Raw genomic sequence first — 21366 nt, 5'->3', positions numbered from 1 at the left:
CTGTGAAGCACTCTGCGATGTCCTGAGTCTGTGAAAGGGAGCCATGAAAATGTAACTTCTTCCTGTGGGAAGTGTTGGGATCACCTTTTGCAGTGACATTCAATTTCCAACTTTGTCATGTGTGAGCTCCCCCCTACTGCTGCTGGGACCAAGAGACAGTCTATGTCTGCAGACCCTGTGATCGAGCAGAATGTCTATCAGCAAACTGGAGGGAAATGGGAAAAGTGAATTTACGGTAAACTGTTTCGTTCAATGAGTAAGAAATCAGTGTCAAACTGTGTGTTTTCTTCCTCTCTCTCTCCAGACTAACCCCACCTACCTGGCCAAGCTGATTTTCCAGATGCCTCAGAATAAATCCACCAAGTTCATGGACTCAGTCATTTTCACACTCTATAATTATGCTTCAAACCAGAGAGAGGAGTACCTGCTGCTGAAACTCTTTAAGACTGCCCTCCAGGAGGAAATCAAGTAGGTTCCTGGCCACATCTTGTCATCTACCCCAATCCCAGATCAGTCACTGGGAGGTGACTCCAGTCAAAAAGATCCTGATGAATATCCGGTTTGGGAGTGGGATTCAGGGCTATAGGGAGAGGTGTGTGAAATTGTTTTTATGAATTCACAGTTGGCTGGGCCAACATTTATTACCCATTCCCAGTTGCTTTGGAGAAGGTAGTTGTAAGTTGCCTCCTTGAACCACTGCAGTCCATTTGCTGTAGGTAGGACTTACAATGTTGTGAAGAGGGCATTGACTACTCAGTGCACCGTGATCTCTTTGCTGCTTCAGAGTGGGGTTTACAGTCCAGGAAGAAGGTCACTGTCCAAGGGTGATGGCAGCGGAGAGAGACACACATGGGATTTTCTTTGGTGACCTCAGCACAGGTAGAACGCTTCTCAGGGAGTGTGAAAGTTGATCTCTGTCTACATACAGTCCTCTAAGGCTAAGCGGTTTGAGATATCCCTGGAGAAAGTGATTCTGACCCTGGCACATTCTCTGCTTTCTGCAGGTCAAAGGTAGATCAACTCCATGAGATCATCACAGGAAACCCCACCGTTATTAAGATGGTGGTCAGCTTTAACCGTGGAGCACGAGGACAGAACGCCCTCCGACAGATCCTGGCACCTGTTGTCAAGGAGATCATTGAGGAACGGTCGATGAACATCAAGACGGACCCTGTGGATATATACAAGGCTTGGGTGAACCAGATGGAGTCGCAGACAGGAGAGGCCAGGTAAAGGAGAGTGTGAGACCCTGTGGGTCTTCATACACACCTGGTGAGAACCTGGTCTTCCAGGAGTTCCAACCAATGAGGACACTGCCTCAGTTGCCCCTTTTACCAGTGCTTCCCCCAAGCCTGGCAACAGCATGATGCCAGAGGAGACAGTTTGGAATGAACATGGTTATAAAGGGTATCAGTGTGCTGAGTGAGCAGCCCCTGGGGGTAGTGGAGCATTCTGGGGATGAGGAGCGTTGCTGTCCACCAGCCTTTCTGGAGACACTAGTCTGGCCAGAATATGTGACTCCAATTGGAGTTGGACCATTCTGTAAAGGGCCCATGAGCCTGTTCCGTCATTCACCAAGTCACAGCTCATTTGACGGTTAGCGCTGCTGCCTCACAGCGCCAGGGACCTGAGTTCAATTCCAGCCTCAGGTGCCTGTCTGTGGAGTTGGCACATTCTCCCTGTGTCTGCATGGGCTTTCTCTGGGTGGTCTGGTTTCCTCCCACATCTTTTCCTCCAAAAATGAGCAGGTTAGCTGAATTAGACACGGGTAATGCAAGGTTACAGGGAAAGGGTAGCGGGGATGGGTCTAGGTGGAGTGTACTCTGGAGGTTTGGTGTGGGCGTGTTGGGTCGAATGGCCTGTTTCCACATTGTAGGGATTTTACGATTCTTAATTCCTGTTCCTCCATAATCTGAGTCCCTTGAAGTTCAAAAATCTAACTCCTGTTTGAATATATTCAGTGATCCAGCCTCTGGGCTGAAGCATTCTGAAAACTAACAGCTCAGTGAGCTGGTCTCCCAATGATGGCTTTGGGGACAGGATTCATCCCAGTCTCTCTCCTTCACTCCGAGGAGCTGTGCTGGATAATAGTCCCTTTGTTCCCTCGCCCAAGGACATGTTATCTCTCACAATGTGCCCTATGCTAACCAAACCAGGCTCACTCTGAGCTGGGATAATGAAGAATAAGATTGCTGTGTCTTTCAAATAGGAAGGAACATGAGGGCCACACACCACTGAGAATGGAGGATATATGTGTTTACACAACAGTGATCACATCAGCCAAGTGCCTCGGAATGCTTCATCTGAAGAATTACTTCACAAAGGGTGTCATTTTGTACAAGGGCAGCCATTCTGCATCAACAGCAGACACCAGTGAAGCAAACAAGAGTTTCCTCAGGTTCCTGTGTTGCAGATCAAGGGAGGACCAACAACTGCATTTCTACAAACCTAAGCAGATCGCTGCATTTCCTGGTGCTGTGTGCTTGTTTATCGATGCCAACACTGGCCTGTGGCCTGGTTGCTGATGCCATCACACTTGGGGAGCAAACCTTTCAATTTGGCTTTCTCCACACCCTGTCCTTTACCCCTCCCCCAGAGCCTGTTTCCTTGTCACTTACAGATGCTCCCAGTCCATTCCAGGTCTTATTATTCCAGGAGTTCACCGGCTGGGAATTACTCTCTGTCTGCCACCCATCCCAGAGTTAGGTGAATGTAGCTGCCAGGGATTTATGACTGTGAGAGCCCATGTGGGGCGGTGTCTCTGCCATGTTAGAAAGAAATTGAGACAAGTCCATGTCTGATTTCATGCCGTGTTCACTGTCCCTGTGGGCTGAGTGGGTATAATCCAAGTATCGTTAGCTCAGAGGCAGAGGTTCGAGCCCACAGTCCACATTGACCCTGAGTACCGAGAGAGTGTATTCGGACCATAAGACCATTTCGACATGGGAACAGAACTAGGCAATGCAGTCAGTCGAGTCTGTTCTGCCATTCAATAAAATCATGGCTGATTTGGTCATCCACAACTCCACTTTCCTGCCTTTTCCCCATAACCTTCAATTCCCCTTAATGATTGAAAAATACTGTTGATCTCAGCCTCGATTCTTGATTGCAGCCCTGCTCTGCTGGAGGTGACCCCTTGTAGATAAGATGTTAAATTGAGCCCCCATCCACCCTGGTAAAACAGATTTAGCTGGTCGTTGTCACATTGCTGCTGTTGGGAGCTTCCTATGCACAAATTGGCTATGGCATTTTCTGCATTAGTACCACACTTCAAAAATACTTAATTGGCTGTGGAGCACTTTGAGACATCAAAACTCCCAGCATCAAACATGATAACAATTGGGATAGGGAAGAAATGAGGAGATAGGAGAACCTGCTGCTGCTATGATGTCCATTTCACCACCAGGGAAATGGTAGGGATTTTGAAGGGGTCACATTGCCCCTGTGGACTGACATGGCAGAACGGATGCCAAGCATCCCTCTGCATCTGACCGACAGTCAAGATATCCACAATTCTGTTTTTCAGTAAACTCCCGTACGATGTCACACCAGACCAAGCACTCAGTCATGACGAGGTCAAACAGAGGCTAGATGCATCCATCAAGAACATGAGGTCAATCACCGACAAATTCCTATCGGCCATTGTAACATCGGTGGACAAAATCCCGTGAGTACTGCCTTTTACCCAACCATTTAATCCCCTCCCACAGCCCCATGTTTTCTAAGATTGCAGTGGACAAGATGTGACTATTTCTCTCACGCATTTCTTGTCTGCACCTTCAGTGAGGATTGCGTTGGAGACTGGCTGCACCACAGTTCGAGCTGTGGTCACAGTGTGATTCACCAGCTCCTCCGTCTCCCTGTCTTCATTCACCCAATACCTCACCAGCTCCTCCATCTCTCCCTGTCTTCATTCACCCAATACCTCACCAGCTCCTCCGTCTCTCCCTGTCTTCATTCACCCAATACCTCACCAGCTTCACCATCTCTCCCTGTCTTCATTCACCCAATACCTCACCAGATCCACTGTCTCTCCCTGTCTTCATTCACCCAATACCTCACCAGCTTCACCATCTCTCCCTGTCTTCATTCACCCAATACGTCACCAGCTTCACCATCTCTCTCGTCTTCATTCACCCAATACCTCACCAGATCCACCGTCTCCCTGTCTTCATTCACCCAATACTTCACCAGCTTCACCGTCTCTCCCTGTCTTCATTCACCCAATACTTCACCAGCTTCACCATCTCTCTCGTCTTCATTCACCCAATACCTCACCAGATCCACCGTCTCTCCCTGTCTTCATTCACCCAATACTTCACCAGCTTCACCGTCTCTCCCTGTCTTCATTCACCCAATACTTCACCAGATCCACCGTCTCTCCCTGTCTTCATTCACCCAATACTTCACCAGCTTCACCGTCTCTCCCTGTCTTCATTCACCCAATACCTCACCAGCTCCTCCGTCTCCCTGTCTTCAATCACCCAATACCTCACCAGGTCCTCCGTCTCTCCCTGTCTTCATTCACCAATAATTCTCTCTCACTGCTGCAGATACGGAATGAGGCTGATTGCAAAAGTCCTGAAAGATTCCCTGCATGAGAAGTTTCCGGATGCTACAGATGACGAGCTCATTAAGGTAGGTGTCCAGTCACATTTTGTCAGATGATGAATGGCGCTGACGTGTGAAATCCCTCTTGGACGGGACACACCTGCCTGTCAGTTTCTGCACTTGGCTTATGAGACGGGTTTCGGTAGATTTGTTTTACACTGTTACACCTCCTGCTCCATGTGAGACTGAACTCCATCAGCCAGGAGAATCCCATGTCAGAGCTGGACGGAGTTACTTTACTGGGTTTGAACGACTGAGGTTTAAAGTCTAACCCCACACTGTGAAGTAAATCAAACATTTTTCCAGCCTTTGATAATTTTGTTTCAACCTTGCTTCTCTTCTCTCTTCTGTTTTAAGGCTTTCGATTTCTCTTCTTTCCACACTCTTCGAACTAAGCATGGTGAACTCTCCCAGTAAGCAGGAGATTGACAATCCTTCATTTCCTGCCTTTGGAAGCCTAGTCTGTAATTCCTCCTGAGGTGAATCTCTCTGTGAGTGGCATCTGAACTGAAGTTACTTGTGTGCCTACTCTTGCCTTCGCTGCTGCACTCTGACTCTCCTCTTTTCCTCTGTCTCCCATCCCTGTCCTTTCACCAGTAGCTCTCACTGACTTTTGCCAGTGTCCAGATTATTCCAAATTCTGTACAAACTTGCAGAGGGTTTTGGGGTGGGTGCTGGGAGCTGTTGTGCTTTTTTTTTTATTGTTGTGGTGACTTGTGTTCTGGATGATTTCAGATTGTCGGGAATCTGCTGTATTACCGCTACATGAACCCAGCCATTGTGGCTCCTGACGCCTTCGATATCATCGACATCTCGGCTGGGGGTGGGGGCCTGACCACTGACCAGAGAAGGAACCTGGGCTCCATTGCCAAGGTCTTACAACACGCTGCCTCCAGTAAAATGTTCGACAAGGAAAACTGCCACCTGGGCTCGGTAAACGATTACCTCTCTCAGGCACACATGAAGTTCAGGTAGGTCGATTTCGATCTCTCGCTGTTCATTATACAATGTCCCCATTTTCCCAGGGAAGACTCCAGGATAGACACAACATAGGCCCATCTCAAACCACTCCCTCCACCCAGTCTTTTCATTTGGATATTGAGTTGGAACTCAGCACTTACACGTCAATAACTAAACATTCAAACACAGCAGTGACTACAAGATCTACAAGATGCACTGCAGCAACTCAACAAATATCCTCCAATCCCACAGCCACGACTGTCTAGAAGAACAAAATACATGGGAATACCGTCCCTTGTGAGTTTCCCTGCCTATCCTGACTTGGAAATATGTCACTGTTCCTTCATGGTAGCTGCGTCAAAATCCAGGAATTGCTTCCCTAATGGCAATATGGTTCAACCCACCGCAAGTGAACTGCAGCTGTTCAGTAAGTTAGCTCACCACCACCATGGGCAACTGGATCAGGTCACATCCTGCAAACAAGTAATAACAAACAAAAAAATAAGAAGGCTTGCAATTATATATTACCATTAATATATCCACACAGCGTGTGACACAGCAATGTAATCAGGTGTAGAGTCTCTTAACTAAACATTGGAATAGACAGGATCAAAAGCTTGGCCAGAGGTGGGGGTTTGAAGGAGGAGAAGGGGACAGGATTAGGAAGGAATTCTGGAGAATATGGTCCAGGCAGCAGAAGGCACAACGTCGAATGATGACATGGTGATAACATTGTGGATTTTCTCTCTCTCTTTCTCAATTATTCTTGCTGTCTATCTCTTCCTCTCCTGTCTTTCCTGCACACTTAATGTCCCACTTTATCCAGACGATTCTTCCAGGCTGCTTGTGAGGTTCCAGAGCTTGAGGACCGTTTTAACGTTGATGAATACTCAGACCTTGTGACCCTGACGAAGCCGGTGATTTATATTTCAATTGGGGAGATCATCAATACTCACACGGTGAGTTTACTGGGCAGGAACAGCAGCAGCCTCCCTCTGGGTGCAGGAATTCAGCTTTTCTCCAGGTTGAATCTGTTGAGACAAGGCTCACCACTGCATTGCATGGGCTGCGTCAGCTTCTCATCCATTCTGTGTTGAAACAGCCAAAACCAATCCTACATTAGGCTATTCCAAAGAGAGGTGAGGTGTGTACAGAGTAACGATTATAATAGTTTGCTGCATGTAGCTGATGTTGGGAATGCATTGCCCAACCTCTGATGCCATTTCTTCCCTGTAGTTATTTCTTTTTCACAGTAATTTGGCTTCAGTAGCCATTTGTGAAGGGTTGGTTAGCTCAATTAGATGGATAACTGGTTTGCAATGCAGAGTGACACCAACAGCATGGGTTCAATTCTCACAGCAGCTGATGTTACCATGGTCAGTCTGGATAAGTTGGGCCGAAGGGCCTGTTTCCATATGAAGGACTCTCCTTCATAATCTCTCCGCTCACCTGAGGCATGGTGTCACTCTAACGAGAGAGCAGCCCTGTGGTCCTCTGGCATCATCCTTTACCTTTAACATAGAGCATGAGTTATATTTATGTAGCACCTTTCACAACTCTTGAGGCATTTTCAAGCACCTTATTCAATTTTGAGTCTAATCGGAGAGTGGGAGTGCTGCGTATGGGGCCAGCCAGAATGTGTGAACCCCCAGATAGCGAGAGAACAGTTACATCCTGTCTTCATCCCTTTGATTGTTGTTGACTTATTTTTGGGTCCACTGTCCATCTATCTGATTGGTTGCTTTCTCTCAAATTGTAGCTTTTCCTGGATCACCAAGATGCCATTGCTCCAGAACACAATGATCCCATTCATGAGCTGTTGGAAGATCTTGGCGAAGTGCCCACTATTGAGTCTCTAGTTGGCAAGTACCCACTGTTTTACTCTCCTCCTTTATCTTCTCACCAGCTGCTCTCAGACAGGACAGAGGAGTCGGGGCGTGTTCCTCACTAACATGGAGATCAGACTCCTGACCTGGCCAGTCTTAGTGGCTCTTTCCTCACTGTGGCGAACTGAGCAGATTGACTCCTATGCGGCCCTCTCTGACCTAGTCACGTTCCCCCAGGATTTGTGATGGTAATCCAGCTGTCTCTAAAATGGAGTGGAAATTGGACTTTCTCGCATTTGAGGTAACCTCATACATATTGGGCAGAGAGATACCAAACCCTTCAGATCTCTGACACAAACTCATTCCACTAACCATTGACGAAAGCTCCTCAACATCCAACATGGTCCTGAACTGAGCTTCCAACCCAACATCATGTAAATCACTAAATTAACATTCTGAACCTTCCTTAACATGACCCTCCTCCAGCCCCTGTACCCCCTCCCTATCTCTGTAACCTCCTCCAGCCCCTGTACCCCCTCCCTATCTCTGGAACCTCCTCCAGCCCCTGTACCCCCTCCCTATCTCTAACCTCCTGCAGCCCCTACAGCCCCTCCCTATCTCTGTAACCTCCTCCAGCCCCTACACCCCCTCCCTATCTCTGTCACCCCCTCTAGCCCCTACACCCCCTCCCTATCTCTGTAACCTCCTCCAGCCTCTACACCCCCTCCCTATCTCTGTAACCTCCTCCAGCCCCTACACCCCCTCCCTATCTATGTAACCTCCTTCAGCCCCTACACCCCCTCCCTATCTCTGTCACCCCCTCCATCCCCCTGTACCCCCTCCCTATCTCTAACCCCCTCCATCCCCCTGTACCCCCTCCCTATCTCTAACCCCCTCCATCCCCCTGTACCCCCTCCCTATCTCTGTCACCCCCTCCAGCCCCTGTACCCCCTCCCTATCTCTGTAACCTCCTCCAGCCCCTGTACCCCCTCACTATCTCTCTAACCTCCTCCATCCCCCTGTACCCCCTCCCTATCTCTGTAACCTCCTCCAGCCCCTGTACCCCCTCCCTATCTCTGTAACCCCCTCCATCCCTCTGTACCCCCTTCCTATCTCTGTAACCTCCTCCAGCCCCTACACCCCCTCCCTATCTCTCTAACCCCCTCCAGCCCCTGTACCCCCTCCCTATCTCTCTAACCCCCTCCGGCCCCTGTACCCCCTCCCTATCTCTGTCACCCCCTCCGGCCCCTGTACCCCCTCCCTATCTCTGTAACCCCCTCCAGCCCCTACACCCCCTCCCTATCTCTGTAACCTCCTCCATCCCCCTGTACCCCCTCCCTATCTCTGTAACCCCCTCCATCCCCCTGTACCCCCTCCCTATCTCTGTAACCTCCTCCAGCCCCTGTACCCCCTCCCTATCTCTGTAACCCCCTCCATCCCTCTGTACCCCCTTCCTATCTCTGTAACCTCCTCCAGCCCCTACACCCCCTCCCTATCTCTGTAACCTCCTTCAGCCCCTACACCCCCTCCCTATCTCTGTAACCTCCTCCAGCCCCTGTACCCCCTCCCTATCTCTGTAACCTCCTCCAGCCCCTGTACCCCCTCCCTATCTCTGTAACCTCCTCCAGCCCCTGTACCCCCTCCCTATCTCTGTAACCCCCTCCATCCCCCTGTACCCCCTCCCTATCTCTCTAACCCCCTCCAGCCCCTGTACCCCCTCCCTATCTCTGTAACCTCCTCCAGCCCCTGTACCCCCTCCCTATCTCTGTAACTTCCTCCAGCCCCTGTACCCCCTCCCTATCTCTGTCACCCCCTCCATCCCCCTGTACCCCCTCCCTATCTCTAACCCCCTCCAGCCCCTGTACCCTCTCCCTATCTCTGTAACCTCCTCCAGCCCCTGTACCCCCTCCCTATCTCTGTAACCCCGTCCATCCCCCTGTACCCCCTCCCTATCTCTGTCACCCCCTCCATCCCCCTGTACCCCCTCCCTATCTCTAACCCCCTCCAGCCCCTGTACCCCCTCCCTATCTCTGTAACCTCCTCCAGCCCCTGTACCCCCTCCCTATCTCTGTCACCCCCTCCATCCCCCTGTACCCCCTCCCTATCTCTAACCCCCTCCAGCCCCTGTACCCCCTCCCTATCTCTAACCCCCTCCATCCCCCTGTACCCCCTCCCTATCTCTCTAACCCCCTCCCTACCCCCTGTACCCCCTCCCTATCTCTCTAACCCCCTCCCTACCCCCTGTACCCCCTCCCTATCTCTGTAACTCCCTCCGGCCCCTGTACCCCCTCCCTATCTCTGTAACCCCCTCCGGCCCTGTACCCCCTCCCTATCTCTAACCCCCTCCATCCCCCTGTACCCCCTCCCTATCTCTAACCCCCTCCATCCCCCTGTACCCCCTCCCTATCTCTGTCACCCCCTCCATCCCCCTGTACCCCCTCCCTATCTCTAACCCCCTCCAGCCCCTGTACCCCCTCCCTATCTCTAACCCCCTCCATCCCCCTGTACCCCCTCCCTATCTCTCTAACCCCCTCCCTACCCCCTGTACCCCCTCCCTATCTCTCTAACCCCCTCCCTACCCCCTGTACCCCCTCCCTATCTCTGTAACTCCCTCCGGCCCCTGTACCCCCTCCCTATCTCTGTAACCCCCTCCGGCCCCTGTACCCCCTCCCTATCTCTGTAACCCCCTCCGGCCCCCTGTACCCCCTCCCTATCTCTAACCCCCTCCATCCCCCTGTACCCCCTCCCTATCTCTGTCACCCCCTCCAGCCCCTGTACCCCCTCCCTATCTCTAACCCCCTCCGGCCCCTGTACCCCCTCCCTATCTCTGTAACCCCCTCCGGCCCCTGTACCCCCTCCCTATCTCTGTCACCCCCTCCAGCCCCTGTACCCCCTCCCTATCTCTGTAACCCCCTCCATCCCCCTGTACCCCCTCCCTATCTCTGTAACTCCCTCCGGCCCCTGTACCCCCTCCCTATCTCTGTAACCCCCTCCGGCCCCTGTACCCCCTTCCTATCTCTGTCACCCCCTCCGGCCCCTGTACCCCCTCCCTATCTCTGTCACCCCCTCCAGCCCCTGTACCCCCTCCCTATTCCTGTCACCCTCTCCGGCCCCTCCAACACCGATTCACATATGGCCTTCCCTATTTTCCCGATCCCTGTCGCTCCAGTCTTGGTGATTGTGCCTTCAGCTGCCCAGGGCCCAGGCTCCGGAATTCTCCGTCTGCCTCATGGCCTCACCTTCCTCCTTCAACTGACCATCACTCGCCAAACCTTTGGTCTCCATTGCAGTGACTCCAGCTATTGCTCACTCTCTGTGCTTGTGAACGTGCCAGGGAATGTTTGATTTATAAATGCTGTTTGCTAAGTTAACTTGTTGGGGTTTCCCTCCCACAGGTGAAGGGGTTTTGCATGAAACGAATAAAGAGCAGCTTTCCAAGACAGAGCTGTCCCTAACCCTCACCAACAAATTTGATGTGTCTGGGAGTGAGAACGAGGAGATGAACGCACGCACTCTGTTGCTGAAGTAAGCTGTTTGTCTAGGAGGGCTACAACTTCTTGCCATCAAAAGAAATTTAATTTCTGTACCCCCTTCCACCTCCCAATTTGCAGCCAATGAGATGCTTTCGAAGTGATGACCTGTTAACGTCAGTGTCCCTAACAGCCCGAAATGTTGCCTTTCCGGCTCCTCGGATGCTCTCTGACCTGCTGTGCTTTTCCAGCCTCTCACCTATAGACTCTGTCAGTCAGTAATGTTGGGGATAGGGCTTGGCCAAGACACTGAGGAGAATACTGCTTCCCTTCGAAACAGTGGCCATGGGACTGAGACAGCAGGTGAATAATATTTCACCTGTAGGACAGTGTGCTTTTGGGAGTGTAGCACTCCTTCAGTACTGCACCTCCAACAGGTCCATATTCCTCCAATTCCGGCTCTTGCATATCCCTAATTTCAACCACTTCACTGTCAGTGGCCGCGTATTCTGCTGCCTGCATCCCAAGATCTGGAATTCCCTCCGTAAACCTCCTAGCCTGTGTCCAGCTCTCTCTCTCTCTCTCTGTCTCTCTGTCTCTCTTTGTTTGTTTCCCTTAAGGAATATTGAGCTGCTGTGAAATATGACCCCAACCTCTGTTTTGATGCATTCCAGCACCAAGCGTTTGATTGTCGATGTGATTCGTTTCCAAACTGGTGAAACTCTGACCGAGATCTTGGAGACTCCAGCCTCTCCGGAGCAAGTGAGTATTGAATCTTCCTGAGCATTCAGAGGCTGCGTCCGCTTGCTGGTGGTTGATCTCTGTCCCACGGGGCTCCTGTTCCTATCAGGGCTTAACAAGCTGAATGGCCTCCTGTCCAATGCTATCTATTCAAGGCGCTGAAGTTCTCCTGTTCCTGTGCAACAGTCATAAGGGACTGAATAGCCTCCTGTTTCTATGCCACTGATTGTTCTGGCTGAGTGCATTCTCCTGTTCCTATACAATCAGTTCAAGAGGCTGAATGGCCTCCTCCTGTAAGAATTATAGAATCCCTACAGTGTGGAAGCAGGTCATTCAGTCCTCACGACCACACCAACCTTCCAACGAGCATCCTAACTGGACCCACACACCTACCGCATACCTGTAACCCTTCATCTCCCATGGCTAGCATCTGTAGTCCTTCCTGTCTCCATTTCCCATGGCTAACCCACCTAGCCTGCACATCCCTGGACATTATGGGTAATTTAGCATGACCAATCCACCCTAACCTGCACATCTGTGGGAGGAAACCGGAGCACCCGGAGGAAGCCCACGCAGACACGGAGAATGTTGGGCAACTGTCTGTGTGGAGTTTGCACAGTGGAATCGAACCCAGATCGCTGGCACTGTGAGGCAGTAATGCTGACCATTGAGCACCTGTGTAACAGATCTGAAAGGCTGAATGGCTTCCTGTTGTATCTGTGTAACAGTTTTCAGGGGCTGAATGGCCTGCTCCTGTTCCAGTGGGTACGAAGCTCACTGAGGAACGTTGTGTGCTAACAGAAAATCGAAGGGTTTTGTTTTAAGAAATAGTTTGAGCTGCAGATACCACACTGCAGTGTTGAGAAGCCCTGCTGAAGCTCTCTCTCTCTCTCTCTCTCTCTCTCTCTCCACACAGGATGCTGATCACCAGCGAGCCATGCAGAGGAGAGCTATACGAGATGCCAAGACTCCCGAGAAGATGAAACGGAACCAGGTCCAGTTGGAGGAAAACCAGATGTCTCTGAAGGAGAAGAAAGAGAGAATTGAACAAAACTTGAAAAAGTTGGCAAGTCTGGGAAAAGTCAACCCAGTGAACAAATATCAGGATCTGATCAATGACATCGCCAAGGTAACACCCTAAGCACAAAGGGGTCACATTCACTGAACAGCCTCACTCTGACCTCACTGCCACAGGTGACAGGCTAGATAAGATATTCAACTCAGGTGGCCTCGCAGAGAGCTCCGTCTTAACCCAGTGACTTCCATCCCGACACTTACATTTGTATAGTGCTAATGCACACCCTCAGGTCCACAGCCAATGAGGTTACTTTTTCAAGTATAGTCACTGTTAGTAATGCAGGAAAGGGTCGGCACGGTGGCTCAGTGGTTAGCATCGCTGCCTCACAGCGCCAGGGGGCTGTCTGTGTGCAGTTTGCACATTCTTCCCATATCTGTATGGGTTTCTGTTGGGTGCTCCAGTTCCCTCCCGCTGTTCAAAGATTTACAGGTTAGGGTGGATTGATTATGGGGATGGGAATAGTATGGATTTGGGTGAGATGCTCTTCAGAGGGTCTAGTGACACCACCATAACACAGCTGTCTGTCTCACTGTGACAGTAGCTCAGGGATAAATCCTTGTGTGGGACAGACTCCCCTGCACCCCTTCAACACCCCACCTCACACTCACCTGAGAGTGAGGGCTTCAATTTAATCTCTCAGCCAAAAGACAGCACCCTTGATAATGCAGCACTTGGTCAGCACTACACTGTGAGTAACAGCCACAAAGCAGATGAGTGATCCCACCTGAACCACAGCTAAATCACATCTCTTGTATGTGGTGAATGATCAAATTAAATACAAGGAAGACCTATCGAAATTAAAAATAAAAAATGCTGCAAATGTGCAGTCAGCCCAGTAACTTGGATCTCATAGAGACTTATAAAATTCTAACAGGACTGGACTGGGTCTATGCAGGGAGGATGTTCTGATGGTGGGTGTGTCAGAACCAGAGGGGTCAAAGTCTGAGGATTTGGGGTAGACCATTTAGGACAGAGAAATTCTTCACCCGAAGAGCGGTGAGCCTGTGGAATTCATTACCACAGGAAGTAGTTGATACCAAAACATTGAATGTATTCAAGAGGCGACTAGACATAGCACTTGGGGTGAATGGGATCAAAGGTTTTGGGGAGAAAGCAGGATTAGCCACGATCATGATGAATGGCGGAGCAGGTTCAAGGGGCCGAATGGCCTCCTCCTACTCCTATCTTCTGTGTTTCTATGAATAAACCTTTCATTTTATCACATCAAGCTGGTACATTGCACAAACAGAAATTGGTGGGAAAGCTCAGCACATTTGTGTAGATGCTGGCAGACCTGCTGAGCTTTCCCAGCAGTTTCTGTTTTTGTCTCAGATTTACAGCATCTGCAGTTTTTCCAGTTTTTTATAAGCTGGAACATTAACTCAGATTGTCTCTCCACATGTGCTGGGTTTCTCCAGCACTCCGTCTCATTCTTGAATTGAAGACCCGCCTTAGCTCATCTATCAGGAAAGGAATTCCAGTCCTCCCACAGCTTCCAATTTGTTTTTCATCAGAAAACAAGCTCAGGACCAGCTCAGGATAAGCAGCCTCGCCCTGCACCATTTCATTGTGCACTCTTACTGCCACTTTCAGCAGTCCTTAGTTACACCTCTAGATGGTGGTAGAATGCTGTGTGAATGAGAGGATCCAATGAATCTGTCTTGAGCATAGGAACAGATCATTGACCTGTCAGCGGTGTAGGCTGCACATGAACCTTCTTCACTCACCACCCTCCCCTTTATCTCACCCAAACATGGTATCCTTCTGTTCATTTCTCCTTCCTGTCTATTATCCACGTTCCCTTTAAATGTGTCACATCCACAGTTACGCAAAGAAATCTTTACCAACCGATTTTTCTCCCTCGTTTTCACATTCTGTCCCCCTTCATGAGGGTAAACTCAGCACAGTCTGTGGTCAGCAAACAGTGCATCTGTCTACTGAGTCATTTAGATGCTGCATCAGTTTGTTTTTAATAAGTATTGAGTAGTGCAGTAATGACATATTAATACCAGCAACAATGATCCAGAAATCGAGTCTTGCCAGGGACAGTCTGAATATTCCAACTGAAGAGTGGTATTTTAACTAAAAAGCTGACACCTGTACGAGGGACAGTAGAAGTTTTAGGTTGTTGCACAAACCAAATTCACAGAATCATAGAATCCCCACAGTGTGGAAAGAGGTTAGTTAGCCCATCGAGTCTATACCAACCATCCGAACAGTAGCCCACCCAGATCAAGACCTCTACCCTATCCCCTCAACCCTGCCTTTACTTTGGCTAATGCACCCAGCCTTCACATCCTGGACACTATGGTCAATTTAGCATGGCCAACCCACCTAACCTGCATACCTTTGGATGATTAGTTCAGAATCAGCCATGAATGTTCAGAGCTTGAGAAGTAAAGTAATACAACTCTATGACTCCCGCTGTAGTACTGTTGTCGTTCTGATGAAAACCGTGACCAGCTGCCTGCTCAGGTAGATGCAGAAGATTCCTGGATTTCTAACAACAGCAGCTGAGTTAATCTCCACTCTGAGTTTGGGAGAGATGCTTTTTTGTGGTTGGTTTGAAGACAGAGTTCATGAGGGAACAGAGAGTGTCGGACGTGCCTAGCTTGAAGTTAGTAGAAATATCTATAGTGAAACTAGCAAGTAGCTTGGAGAAAGCAGAAAGAGCCAGCAGGAGCTGTGACCCAGGGCTGTACAGGAGCACAGGGTCCACTACGAAACAGGGTGTTGCAGACTTGTAAATTACTGAGCATAAATAAGACCATAAGATACAGGAATAGTATTAGGCTATTCGGCCATTGAATCTGCTCCACATGGCTGATGTGTTTCTCAATCCCATCTCCTGCCTTCTCCCTTGATCGTCTTTTTATTAATCCCTGGAGTGTCAGAGGCTGAGGGGTGACCTTAGAGAGTTTCATAAAAGCATTAGGGGCATGGATAAGGTGAAAAGCCATGGTCTTTATCCCCACGGTAGGGGATCCAAAACTAGAGGGCCTCAGTTTAAGGTGAGGGGGAAAGATTTAAAAGGGGCCTAAGAAACAGTATTTTCACACAGAGGGTGGTGTGTGTATGGAATGAGTTGCCAGAGGAAGTGGTGGAGGTGGGTACAATTACAACATTTTAAAAGGCATCTGGATGGATACAAACTAGATCAGTTTAGGATGTCAGGTTAGCATGAACAAGTTGGAATGAAAGGCCTGGTTCTGTGCTGTACAACTGTGACTCTGAGTGATCCCTAGTGAACAATGTGCCCTCAATTAGCATCATGAAAAAAAAACTTGTCTTATCCAGTCATTTAGTCCATGGTTGTTTGTGGGATCCTGCTGTGCACACCGGCCACTGTGTCTCCTGCATCACACCAGCAACTGCAGTACTTCACTGGCTGTAAAATGCTTTGAGACACCCAGAGATCATAAAAAGCAGGATTAGATTAGATTCCCTACAGTGTGGAAACAGGCCCTTCAGCCCAGCAAATCCATACCACCCCTCGAAACATCCCACCCAGACCAATCCCCCTATAACCCACAAACTCCTGAACACTACAGCCAAGTTAGCATGGCCAATCCACCTAGCCTGCACATCTTTGGTGTGTGGGAGGAAACCGGAACACCTGGAGGAAACCCAGGCAGTCACGGGGAGAATATGCAACAGACAGTTGCCCGAGGCTGGAATTGAACCCGGGTCCCTGGTGCTGTGAGGTCTTTCTTTGTTTTCCAGGGCATTATATCCTCTAAGCTGGAAACCCTCCAGCCTTGAGGGCAGCACAGTGGCTCAGTGGTTAACACTGCTGCCTCACAGCACCAGGGACCCGGGTTCAATTCCACCCTCAGGTAACTGTCTGTGTGGAGTTTGCACATTCTCCCCATGTCTGCATGGGTTTCCTCCCACAGTCTGAAGATGTGCAGGTTAGGTGGATTGTCTAAGCTAAATTGACCATAGTGTTCAGGGTCTGTAGATTAGGTGGGTAAAAGGGGGGATGGGTCTGGGTGGGATGCACCAAGGGTCGGTGTGGACTTGTTGGGCCAAAGGGCCTGTTTCCACATTGGTAGGGGTTCTAATTCCATTCCCAATTTCTGTACCTCCAGTGTCATCTGGGAGTAATTTCCAAACTGCTGTCTGATGTGGTGTATCATACCACTCCAGTGCAGCTCCAGAATGAGCAATAATCCCAAAAATTCATTTTAAAATATTTTGACTGTCAGACAACCAGAGGTATGGTTCCTTTAAACATGTTTTAGTGGCTGTTAACAGCGGCTGAGAACTATGTGCAAGAATGAGGAGTGAATGCACTCAAGATCATGAGTGAAAGCCTCACTGTGATTCCTCAAAGTCTCTTGCTCACACAGACACACAAACATCCACTTATTCATGCTTCCTCTCATTCCTACTCACATAAACAAATCACTGCAGGTACTGGAAATCTGAAACAAATAGAGTGCTGGAGAAACTCAGCAAGTCTGACAGCATCTGTGGAGACTGAACATTTCAAACCCAGTATTACTACTCTTCAGAGCCCAAAGAACCAGTCATTCCAGTCTCAAAATATTAACTCTGTTTTCTTTCCACAGATGCTGTCAGACCTGCTTAGCTTCTCTTGCATTGTGTTTGTCTCACACTCACTTACTTTCTCTCTCACACTGTCTCATATACACACATTTTCTCTCTCTCTGACACACAAGTACACACACTCACACCCATTCTCTCTCGCTCACTCTCACACCCATTCTCTCTCGCTCGCTCTCTTACCCATTCTCTCTCACTCATTCTGTCACCCACTCGCTTTTTCAACCATTCTCTCTCACTCACTGTATCACCAATTCTCTCTTGTTCGTGCTCTCTCGCAAGCATTCTCTCTCGCGCACACTCTCTCTCTCACACGCATTCTCTTTCTCTTGTACATGCACACACATTCTCTCTCTCTCTCACACACGCATACACATTCTCTCTCTCGTCTCGTGTGCACACACACTCACTCATGCACAAACATTCACTGTTGATTTACAATCTCTCAATGATGGTCGGAGTTCACCTCCAGGATTTTGTGCCACACTCCCATCGCCTCTGGGATCCAGACAACCTGTGTAACCGGTCAGAGAAACATCTTCCTCAGCACCCCACCCAAACACACTTCGTTTGAATATAATTCAATAAGCCTGGTTATTTTTAAATAAATGAAATCTGATCTGCCTTCTGATAACTCCGCAGGATTGCCTGTTTCTGGTGAAGACGGAAATCAGAGTGTACAATTCTCTGAGAGCCACTCACCATCCTGATTTGAAAATATATTTACATTCCTTCATTGTTGCTGGATCAGAACCTTGGATCCCCTCACTACCAGCATTGTGGGTCTATCTACACCCAAGTCTGCAGCGGTTCAGAGAGGGCAGCTCTCCACCACCTTCTCCAGAGCTATTAGGGATGGACAATAATTGCTGGCCCAGCCAGCCATGCTCATTTGTGAAAATAAGAAAAATGATGAGAGAGGTTGACCAATGGCAAAACAACATCAATTTGAAATTCTAACTCTCTTACTCTCCATAGAAGCTGCTAGACCTGCTGATTTAATTCCATCTTTTACTGTTTTTATTTTGTGCTGAGTGACAACGATGGAAGGAGTTTGGGAGACTTTTTTTTTGCCCCCACAGTTTTCAGCTCCATCTTTCCTCACGCACTTGAAAATCTTGGCGCATTTATCTTTAGTGAAGGTGCTATATGAATGTAAGTGGTTGTTTGGTATATGGGCTGCCAATATCTGCTGCTTCACTCAAAAGCTGTTGCCCTGGTGTGGTCAGACAGAGAAGTGTTGGGCTGGTTGGTCATGCAAGGCATTGCAGCTGAGGCTGATTCTGGCCGTTTGTGATGTTGCTGTTTGCACATTCAGACCGCGCACACATCTGTGAAATCATGTGTACACACACATATGCACTATCATGCCTGAACACATGCAGACACGTACACCTACACACACCCCCCTATACATGCACACACGGTCTACTGCCCATGTGCGCGCACACGCGTACTCCCGTGCACACACATCTCTGCACATTTATCAAATTGAAGCTGGTGGTGCCTCACATGGGACCAAACTGGGTTCCAACTAGGATCTTCCTGCTCAGTGCCACCTGAGAAGGGTGCATTTATCACAGCTCACATGCCAGGGCAAAATTTAATCCCCATCTGTTCCTGCCTGCAGGACATTCGAAACCAGCGGCGATACCGGCAGAGGCGGAAGGCAGAGCTGGTACGACTGCAGCAGACATACAGTGGCCTGATCTCAAAAACTGCCTTCTTCGAAGAGCAGATTGACTACTACAACCAGTACATCAAGACCTGCATGGACAACCTGGCCAGCAAAGGAAAGTGAGTGGCTCCAATTCCCTGCTATGATAATGACTTGTTCCTGATGTTCTGAATGCATGCTGACCCTCAGCTTGGAAAAGATGGAATTGAAGAACATTCGAGTGTAGGGAACAGACCATTTAACCCATTACTCTGCTGCTGGCTTGTTGGCAGAGAAATACAGTGAGTCCCACTCACATCCGTCCTTTCCCACTAGCCCTGCAATCCTTTTTCTCCTTTGAGCATTTATCTGGTTCCCTTTCAAAACTTATGTGAATTTGTTTTGTTTTGGGCAGATCACTACAGGAGGGAATGGGGAAAATATGACCATAGCACTGACCTAAAGATCGCTCAAGAGCTTAAAGACCAAGGGAGGAGAGAAACTCCACCTTTCCTGTCTCCTCCTTATGTGTCTGTGATCACTGATCTCTTGAGCTTTCCAGGACTTTCTAAGCTACTAACGTCACTTATCCTTACGCCTCTCCCTCTGCACCCAACCCGACGTGGCCCCAGGGACTCTCGCTGTCCCGTTTTCCTAAACCCGCAAAGCTCGAACTTTCCCTAAGGTCTCACTGTGGTCTGTGTTTAAAACGTGAGCCTGAGTCTGCTTATCAATGAAGATATCATCGCTTGCTGAGATGGTGGTCTAGTGATTATAGCCAATCAGGTTGCTCACCCGCGGATCAACAGCTCAAACCCCATCTCTGTAACTTTAGAGCTGGCATCAAAAAGAATTGTAAACTCTCAGCCTGCCTCCCGTACCCAGTCAGACCCACACGTGACTCCAGTCTCAATAATCTCAGAAATGGGTCAGCAAGGTTCCACCCCATTCCCCCTCCCTCAGTGACCTTTAGAAGGACAATAGAATCAAGAGGACCTTCTGGTCTTTCCACCCCCAAGCCATACCATTGTTACATCCCCTGAATCATTGAGGTTGTAGACTTGCTCGCTGATCTGGTAGGTTTGATTGCAGACGTTTTGTCACCGTGCTGGGTAAAATCATCAGAGTGCATCTGGTGAAGCACTGGTGTCTCTCCTGCTTTTTATTTATATGCCTCAGTTTGCTGGGGCAGTTGGCATCACTTCTGGTTCTGTTTCTCAGTGGTTGGTATATCGGGACCAGTTCAATGTGTTTGTTGGTTGAGTTCCAGTTGGAATGCCAGGCCTCCAGGAAATCTCTGGATGTCTCTGTTTGGTTTGTGCTGTTATGGATGTGCTGTCCCAGTTGAATGCATGTCCTTCTTTGTTCTTATATATTGACACCAGTGAGAATGGATGCATTTTTATACTCACTGCACCCGAAAACAACACCTGACAGAGGTGAAAATTTAAACTAAAAACCCCCAGCTGATTCGGTGGGAAGTGTCTGAAAGTAGCCAGTAGTAAGCCTGTTTTCCTGGTTTTTATAATCTGCTGTATGCCTCACCCAGACTCCTCTGTTTGAAACTGTAAGAACATGTTGAGTGGATTTTGCTGGAAATTGTTGCATTGTGTTTGACATGTGGCATTGTTGTGTCTTACCCCTGTGCTTTGATGCTCCTTATAGAGTTTCAAAGAAGCCAGGAGATGTTAAAGGAAAGAAAAGCAAACAGGTCTCGCAGCGATACACAGCAGCAAGACTCCATGAGAAGGGTGTTCTGCTTGAAATCGAGGATCTCAACAGCAACCAGTGAGTGATAGGAATTCACCAGGAAATCCGGTTTGCTTCCTTTGAAAAAGTTTGCAGCTTCCCCCCTTGGGGTCAATGAAGGATATCAAAGTGGCAATGAGTGGTTTGATTCCTGTGAAGAAGGGTCAAGGGCTTCATGGCAGAAAATTTGGGATAAAAAGAGCGAAGAAGTGAGCTTCGCAGGCAGTGTGCAAAAAAGACTGTATCCAACAGGGTCTGTGATGCAGTGGTAGTATGCCTGTATCTGAGCCAGAAGTCCCAGGTTCAAATCCCAACTGATGTCGAGGTGTGTTGTTACAAGTTGATTTAAAAATACCTGCAACAGGCTGGAGACAACAGGATATGTATCTGAGATAACAGTGTGAAGCTGGATGAACACAGCAGGCCAAGCCTCTGATGAAGGGTCTAGGCCCGAAATGCCAGCTTTTGCGCTCCTGAGATGCTGCTTGGCCTGCTGTGTTCATCCAGCTCCACACTTTGTTATCTTGGATTCTCCAGCATCTGCAGTTCCCATTATCTCTGAGGATATGTATCTGGACTGGGCAGGGTTTCACTGAGAAGGTAACAGGAATATTTAACGCTCAACATTTTGAACTGACAGGAAATGACCAGTTCAGGGAGCTGGGGAAATCCGGTTCATTGCTTTATCCATGGCAGAACCTGGAG

At 49.0% G+C, this 21366-nt stretch overlaps 1 protein-coding gene across 2 annotated transcripts in view; it reads left to right on the top strand.

The window, feature by feature from the left end:
- Positions 1-21366, top strand: part of iqgap1 (IQ motif containing GTPase activating protein 1) — a 113480-nt gene that overhangs the window by 89870 nt on the left and 2244 nt on the right. For both annotated transcript variants that reach the window (XM_059640220.1, XM_059640221.1), the window contains exons 25-36: positions 305-468; positions 1005-1229; positions 3527-3667; positions 4554-4638; positions 5347-5582; positions 6398-6530; positions 7331-7433; positions 10793-10922; positions 11542-11629; positions 12525-12737; positions 18886-19052; positions 20578-20700. In XM_059640220.1, the coding sequence (XP_059496203.1) occupies positions 305-468; positions 1005-1229; positions 3527-3667; positions 4554-4638; positions 5347-5582; positions 6398-6530; positions 7331-7433; positions 10793-10922; positions 11542-11629; positions 12525-12737; positions 18886-19052; positions 20578-20700 (1808 nt within the window). The remainder of the gene's footprint in view (positions 1-304; positions 469-1004; positions 1230-3526; positions 3668-4553; positions 4639-5346; positions 5583-6397; positions 6531-7330; positions 7434-10792; positions 10923-11541; positions 11630-12524; positions 12738-18885; positions 19053-20577; positions 20701-21366) is intronic.

The sequence above is a fragment of the Stegostoma tigrinum genome, chromosome 36, assembly GCF_030684315.1.
Source record: "Stegostoma tigrinum isolate sSteTig4 chromosome 36, sSteTig4.hap1, whole genome shotgun sequence".
Taxonomy (NCBI): domain Eukaryota; kingdom Metazoa; phylum Chordata; class Chondrichthyes; order Orectolobiformes; family Stegostomatidae; genus Stegostoma; species Stegostoma tigrinum.
The sequence above is the reverse complement of the archived record's forward strand: the minus strand, read 5'-3'. Positions and strand labels throughout refer to the sequence as shown.